The 7,426-nt window shown below is 40.5% G+C and overlaps 1 protein-coding gene across 2 annotated transcripts; it reads left to right on the top strand.

Annotated features, from left to right (window-relative positions):
- The first annotated feature begins 1,850 nt into the window (after nucleotides 1-1,850).
- Nucleotides 1,851-7,391, top strand: LOC148360590 (uncharacterized). 2 transcript variants are annotated; one of them, XM_088342991.1, is made up of 5 exons: nucleotides 1,851-1,906; nucleotides 3,007-3,099; nucleotides 4,535-4,633; nucleotides 6,475-6,653; nucleotides 7,274-7,391. In XM_088342991.1, the coding sequence occupies exons 2-5, from the start codon at nucleotides 3,075-3,077 to the stop codon at nucleotides 7,298-7,300; spliced, it is 330 nt and encodes a 109-aa protein (XP_088199117.1). In that variant the 5' UTR covers nucleotides 1,851-1,906; nucleotides 3,007-3,074; the 3' UTR covers nucleotides 7,301-7,391. The 2 variants fall into 2 exon arrangements, with proteins under 2 accessions (XP_088199117.1, XP_088199118.1); XM_088342992.1 differs by lacking the exons at nucleotides 1,851-1,906; nucleotides 7,274-7,391 and having other exon boundaries at nucleotides 2,981-3,099; nucleotides 6,475-6,969.
- Nucleotides 7,392-7,426: the final 35 nt, after the last annotated feature.

Raw genomic sequence — 7,426 nt, 5'->3', positions numbered from 1 at the left:
ATATAGTCTAATTAAAACATAATATCGTATATTTTCACTCATTCTAAAGAAAAAAGAAGACACTTGAATCATTTTTGCTTTGCTGAAGGGTTCGTATGGGTGCTTGAAATCCTTGAAAATGCTTGAAATTGATTGTCGCATTTTCAAGTGTTGAAAAGTGCTTGCATTTTGGGTGAAGTGCTCGTCAAGTGTTTCTCTGCAGTCTGATTCGACAGACCACGCATTAAATAATGAAAAATAAAACAAATATGCTTAAAAATTCAATTCTCAGTTTACACCTAAGTTAAACTTTGGAGAAATTGACATTTCTTTCTCTACAGTTTGATGTCATCGAGTGCTGTCAGTAAGGGGGGGAAAACAAAGTGTTACACAACATAGAATCAAACTGAGACGGCAGCAAACACTAATGAAATGGGGCACAGAAACTCGGTTTTAGTTTCATTTTCTATGCGTCATTCAGTGAATGATAGCTGCAGGTTTGATATTTTGCTTAGGATTTGTAAAATGTTCGGGCTTTTTACCTACAGGCCGCACTTTGTGACTCTGAACAACAGGGAATAGATTATTATTAAAAATGGTTTCAAAAGTCCTTAAAAAGTGCTTGAATTTGGACATAAAAATCAGCGTACGAACCCTGTTTGTTCGCATTAGATGATGAGTGTAAATTTCAATTCTGCCATGACTGTAGAGAAATGTGGGCTGTAGAAAACAAATGGATGAATTTCCTGCATTATTTCTTTTAAATTTTCTTTTATGTATGTTCTCTGTGGGCACTCACTTGCAGCAATAAATGATCAAGGATAATGGATCACGGCCCAACAAGAACAGTACAGTTTTACATTACAGATCAACAAAAAAGAGCCACCAGGTCGAACAAAAATGCTCTCCGCTGGCACCCGCTTGCAGCAATAAGCGATCAGGGATAATGGATCACGGCCCCACAAGTACAGTACAGTTTTTACAAGACGGATCGTCTAAAAAAGGCCACCAGGTCGAACAAAAATGTTGTTTGCCGGCACCCACTCGCAGCACTAAGCAACCATGGATAATGGATCATGGCCCCACAAGGACAGTAGATATTTTACAGAAAGGATCAACAAAAAAGGCCACCGGGTCGAACAAAAAATGTTCTTCGTCCGTACCCACTTGCAGCAATAAGTGATCAAGGATAATGAATCAGGGCTCCACAAGTACAGTACAGTCTTTACGAGACAGATCGACACAAAAGAGCCACTAAGTCGAACAAAAATGTTCTCTGCCGGCACCCACCTGCAGCACTAAGTGATTCGGGATAATGGATCACAGCCCCACGAGTACAGTCGAGATTTTACAGAACGGATCGACAAAAAAAGGCCACCATGTCGAACAAAAAAAATTTCTTTGCACCTACTTGCTGCAATAAGTGATCAGGGACAATGGATCATGGCCCCACAAGAACGGTACAGTTTTTTACAGGACAGATCAACACAAAAGAGCCACCAAGTCAAAAAATGTTCTCTCCCGGCACCCGCTTGCAGCAATAAGGGATAAGGGATTGCAGCAGAAAGAGTCCACTTTTTCAGCGGACCCACAAAAAAACACAAAAAGAGCTTCCAGTGTGATTGGGGATAATGAATCGCAGTTTCTTTTTTAACCCGGTGATGCTACGATAGTTGAATAGAGAATTATCGTTGTTTCAGACGGCCTCATTACCCTCTGGGGAGGAGTCTTGCTCAAGCCGCTCAACCTTTGCCTGAGGGAAGCAAGTGTATTTACTTATTTAGGGTTAAGAGTTGTAGTTTCCCTCCTGGGATCTTCTACGTTACATTCAGGAAAGCGCCTGTTCACACCCCCACCCCTCAAGCTCTGAATCTGAAATGATTTGGATAAAAAGTGGGGCTGCCGATCAGCAGGGGGTCACATTCAGGTTTTTTGTCTCTTTTTTTGTAACCATTTCATATTTCATCTATCTTGTGAATAATACGTGAATAATTTCAATATATATACAAAACGCAAAGTCCTTTACCTCATGTGCGGTCCCTCCTCAGGGTTTCTTCATTTATTTCATGGTGAGGTTTTTGAGTTTTTCCTGGCCCTCATGTAGGTTATAGATCAGGGGATGGTGTCATAATAGTCTGTAGTCTGTCATAGTTGGTTGTCTGTACAGTCCTTTGAGACTTCTTGTGATTAAGGGCGTCACACATAACCATGACTTGACTCATCCTGAGGTTTTTGAGTTTTCTCTTGCTTTTATGTCGGTTTTAGATCAGGGGATGGTGTCATAATAGTCTGTGGTTTGCAATAGTCTGTAGTCTGTACAACCCTTTGAGACTCCTTGTGATTAAGGGTGTCACAAATAAACATGACTTGAAATGTTTTTGAGCTTTTCCTGGCCCTCATGTAGGTTATAGATCAGGGGATGGTGTCATAATAGTCTGTAGTCTGTAATAGTCTGTTGTCTGTACAGTCCTTTGAGACTTCTTGTGATTAAGGGCGTCACACATAACCATGACTTGACTCATCCTGAGGTTTTTGAGTTTTCTCTTGCCCTCATGTCGGTTTTAGATCAGGGGATGGTGTCATAATAGTCTGTAGTTTGCAATAGTCTGTAGTCTGTGCAACCCTTTGAGACTCCTTGTGATTAAGGGTGTCACAAACATGACTTGAAATGTTTTTGAGTTTTTCCTGGCCCTCATGTAGGTTATAGATCAGGGGATGGTGTCATAATAGTCTGTAGTCTGTCATAGTTGGTTGTCTGTACAGCCCTTTGAGACTTCTTGTGATTAAGGGCGTCACACATAACCATGACTAGACTCATCCTGAGGTTTTTGAGTTTTTCCCTTGCGCTCATGTAGGTTTTAGATCAGGGGATGGTGTCATAATAGTCTGTGGCCTGTGTAGCCCTTTGAGACTCCCTGTGATCAATAAACAGGACTTGTTTGTGACTATTTTTAGGGTTCCCTGCAGATCATTTCTTGTACTCAAAATTTACAGTATTTCCACACAATTCTTTCCACACATCTCCAGGAAGTTTGAAAAAAGAAGAACCTGCTGTGAATTGTCACACAGTAAAACGGAACGGAAGCATCGTAGAGATGGCGCGCGATGGAAATCTAAAAGGTAAATATCTGAATAAACCCTGCTTGTTATCATTCTTTATTTTGAATCTATTCATTCATTTCATTCGTGATTCTGTAACGTAGTATATTATCGATAGTACTACAACTAGAATGACTTTGGTGCCTCAGATTTCGAACGTAACACAATCTAGGTCTGGTTTGATCGTGTTCTGAATTCATTTTTCCCATAGGAATTAATGGGAAACGTAGTAATCCGTTCCGGCCCATATGAAAAGTTTAATGGTCTCGTCAATGAAGCATGTATTTAACCAGCAATTTAGGCCTCAGCATGGATATGTATGGATATATACATTTATTAAAATGATAATAATAATAATGGTGTGTGAGTTTGTGTGAATGGGTAAGTGTGAAGCACATTGTAAAGCGCTTTGGGAGGTCTTCATTGACTTGAAAAGCGCCATAGAAATGCAGACCATTTGATAATAGTATTGAAAACTGACCTAGTGGTCAAAAATAAAACATTCATTAAAAACACAAAATCTATTTAAATGATAAGCAAAAACAGATAGTTGTCAGGGCCAAAACGGAATCAGGACCCAATTGCGTAACGCTTTCCACAAGTTTAATTGAGAGAGAGAGAAAGGTCTGCGCCCACTATCCTATGTTCGCTGGACGCTGGAAGCAAGTCGCTTTCGCACTCAGACTGTGATCCGAACAAGGAAGTGGATCTTCTGTAGCGAGCGACGGCAGTGTCAGGGACAGAAAAACTGGTCGTAGCCGGGACTGGGAGAGCAAAGTGTAGTCGGGGTCGGAAACGAGTTTTAAGCCAGGACGGGGGAGTAGACGTAGTCGGGATCAAAAATGGGTCGTAAGCCGGGAAAGGAGAGCAGACGTGGTCGGGGCAAAAACAGGTCTTAGCCGGAGACAAACGGGAGCAAAAACGGGACAGGCGGGAGTCGGGTCGAAAAAGTCTTGCCTTGTATACACAGAGGTTCGTAGATGGACTGACAATGGGGGATTGACAGGACTGGGTTTAAATAGGGACAGAGAGCCAATCAGAGCCCACAAAAGAGCGGGCACAGGTGATTTACATCGGTAATCATGACAATAGTAGTATAAAAACTTCTGTGGTTTTTTTCAAATACTCCAAGGTAAAAAACTTTGTATTCATTTAGCATAACATAGGCCTCGTTTTCCACCATCTTGCTACTACAGATACTCGGGCGGGGCAGAGAAAAAAAAGGAAGTAAAATTTTTCCAGTTTGGTCAGTTTGAGTCTCCGCAGTTTGTATTCTTCCTTGTGCTTTTTAGCACTTTGTCCCTTTCATATAATCCATTTTCTCGTTCGAAATCGTAGAATTGGGTAAACAGTACCTGTATTCATGGTTATCGAAATATGTCATGATTTCCAAGAATGGATTATTTTCCCCCAAAAATGGATTTTGGAACTAACAGCTATCTATTTTCCGTTTCAGTTTCAAGAGCTCAACACAGAATGTTCCATACGGTTTTCTTGATCGTCGGCCTTGCTTGCGTCCTTCAAGCTGTGCTTAATGTTTCGCTACGCCTCGCCTGTGAGTAAACACCTCTTTTAAACAAATTAGGAAAAAACTGGACAGTAGACTCCCAGGATACAGATCCCCCCCTTACGGCATTTTTCTGCGAGTTACTGCGATACTAAACTGTGTTTCTATACTGAATTCATTTGCTCCCAGTCCCAAGATTTCATAGAAAGGAAAAAAGCAAAAGCGTGATAACCATGGAAACAGAGCTTGCCATTATCAAGAAATATGAAGAAGGCACATGAATTGCTACCCCTGCTCGGCTGCATGGAGGTAACCAATTGACGATCGGGACATTTATTAAGTATAAGGGGGCAACTCTCACTTCTTTTTATCATCCTTTATTTTCTTGTTTATGTAGCTTCCTCATTTGTTTTTCTATTTTACGAGTTTTGGTTTTGAGAAATGGAGAATAATCAGGTAGCCTTGCAATACTTGTAATTGCATATTTACAATAAATTACAACAACAACAACTACTGTTGGGTCAGGCGAGCCAACGTCCTCCAGAAGGTGCCAGCGAACAATTCATAATCCTGCACGTAATGACTGTGCCAACAGCAGAAGCTGTTGATTACTTTTTTCTGTATTGACTTCCCCTCGCCGCCTGTTCGTGCCTGACTCAAGACGTCCAGTAACCTGCATTTTGTGAATTCGTCCCGGTTCGTGTTTGTTGTTTATCGTTTTCTCCTCTCCTCCTACATGCAGAGCGCCTTTTGTTAAATACCCCTCCGACTCCAATAAACTCCGCTTGTGTGTCTGGACCTCGGTCCTCGTGGTTAAATCTTAACAGTGAGGCATCTGAGAATTTTTTCAAAGACTATGACAACTATTCCAAGGGAAAGTTTGAAAATCTGTTTCGTTATTAATCCCCCTTGCATCCACCCGGTACTCTATTCCACCAGCTCAAGTCACATCAGAACAAAGGCGAATAAAGTATGTTTTCCCTTGCATGTATATTCATATAGAATGATATTTAATCATTTACATGTATGTTACCTATCAGTAGAACTTACTATTTACTATTTTGTTTAATGTTTTCATCTGTGAGGTTTTCAGAACGCATTACCATTTGTTTATATCCCCCACTATACGTAATTTTCTCATTGCTATCCTCCCTTTAGAACGGATGACTGCCATATCCTGGGGGTCCGCTGAATAAAAATAAACAGAAGATGAAAAAATAAATATCACAATTTGTATTTTAAAGGATTTCAAGGGGAGTGATTGAAACCCTGGCTAGTGTTTGGAAATTCCCACATTCTCCTGTGTCCTGAACACATCTTTAGCTACTAAACACTCCAAACTTCTGTTTATAATCATCAAGAATTGTTTTGAAATGAGAACATATTTTCTGGGCAGGGTTGGGTAGGGTTACTTTAACTTGATTACTTTCAATTACTTTTGGATTACTCCAATACCAAATATGCTAATAAAAGACAAAAGAAACTAAATAGGAATAAAATGACTAAATTTTGTGCAGGCTTGGGGAGTAACGGAATACATGGAACGGCAAAAATGATGTTGGCGAGCTGTTTGGATTTATTTTCATTTTGTTTCTGTCACATTTTATGTTCGTTTTGCCGGAGATCAAAGCCAGGAGAGAAAGCTTACCACGTGTTGTGAGTCATCATTTTATTCATATGTCGTTTCTTTTGTCTTTTATTAGCATATTTGGTATTGGAGTAATCCAAAAGTAATTGAAAGAAATCAAGTTGAAGTAACCCTACCCATCCCTGTTTCTGGGATGTTTCTGGGCGAGGTTGGGGTTTTAGGTGCGCCTTTCGTTTGGAAATTACGGTAATGAAAGTAGTTTTAGCTTTTAAGGTTCACGGTTGCATCCTTTATCCCTCAGTGCCCAGGCAATCCCATTCAGAGTGCAACAAAACTTGCCCGGCGGCCCAAATCCACGTGAGGGAAACCTGGAAGAAGAACGCGGGTCATTGCAACCGTTTGCAAGAAAGATTCAACGCTTTGACCAGAGAAAGAGACGAGCTTCAGAGCACCGTTTCGAAACTGCAGAAAGCCATGCGGGTTTGTCTCTAGCATCCTGTTTCAAAATGTCACACTGGTTACCTCATGTCCGGTCCCTTCTCAAGGTTTCTTGTTTTCCTCATGCTGAGCTTTTTGGGTATTCCCTTGCCCGAATGTTGGTTTCAGATCAGGGGATGGTGTCATTGTAACCTGTGCAGTCCTTTTGTGATAAATCAATGGGACTTGACTCTATGAAAAAAAAGAAAAGTATTTAGATAAAAACCAGAAGTGGCATTTCCAGTTATATTTTTGAAATTTAATGGTCGTTTTGTAAATTTCTTGCATCCTGAATAAAGTTGAATGCTTAATTAATCTATATATGTCCATGTTTTTTATTTATCATATTCTTAAAGCCCAAGTGTGTGATGTTTGTCCACAAGATGGCGCTGTGTTATCTAATGCGAAGGAAAACCTGTGCTAAGATGCCAGACGAACATGGCGCCGACCTCTAAGTAGCGATTCCACTAAGAAATTTCACGACCCATGATTTTTTTTTTTTGCAAAGATGAATGATTGTATGATAGTTCATGTATTTTTTTCCTAGGTTTTTTTTTGCTGAATTAAAGTTTTTTTGTACCACTAGGAGGCACTAAATGTTATACACTGTCCATCTGCCGCAGGGATGTCGAATTTTTGGACTGGCGTGACGTCATCCACTTCGCTACAAGCACCCCTAGGGCATCATGTTCATCTGTTAATAAACAACGGGGAACTGCTGGAAGTGTGAATTTCCCTACGGGGATGAATAAAGTATCTATCTATCTATCTATCTA

The sequence above is a fragment of the Urocampus carinirostris genome, chromosome 8 (genome assembly GCF_059441175.1).
Source record: "Urocampus carinirostris isolate Australia breed hairy pipefish chromosome 8, RoL_Ucar_1.0, whole genome shotgun sequence".
NCBI classification, from domain to species: domain Eukaryota; kingdom Metazoa; phylum Chordata; class Actinopteri; order Syngnathiformes; family Syngnathidae; genus Urocampus; species Urocampus carinirostris.
The sequence above is the reverse complement of the archived record's forward strand: the minus strand, read 5'-3'. Positions and strand labels throughout refer to the sequence as shown.

What these genes read in the sequence shown, in the direction of transcription:
- LOC148360590 (XM_088342991.1), top strand. Translation starts at nt 3,075, where the DNA reads ATGGCGCGCGATGGAAATCTAAAAG. An exon ending in GCGCGATGGAAATCTAAAAG is followed by an intron (nt 3,100 to 4,534) that starts GTAAATATCTGA and finishes TTTCCGTTTCAG; the next exon opens with TTTCAAGAGCTCAACACAGA. An exon ending in TGTTTCGCTACGCCTCGCCT is followed by an intron (nt 4,634 to 6,474) that starts GTGAGTAAACAC and finishes TTTATCCCTCAG; the next exon opens with TGCCCAGGCAATCCCATTCA.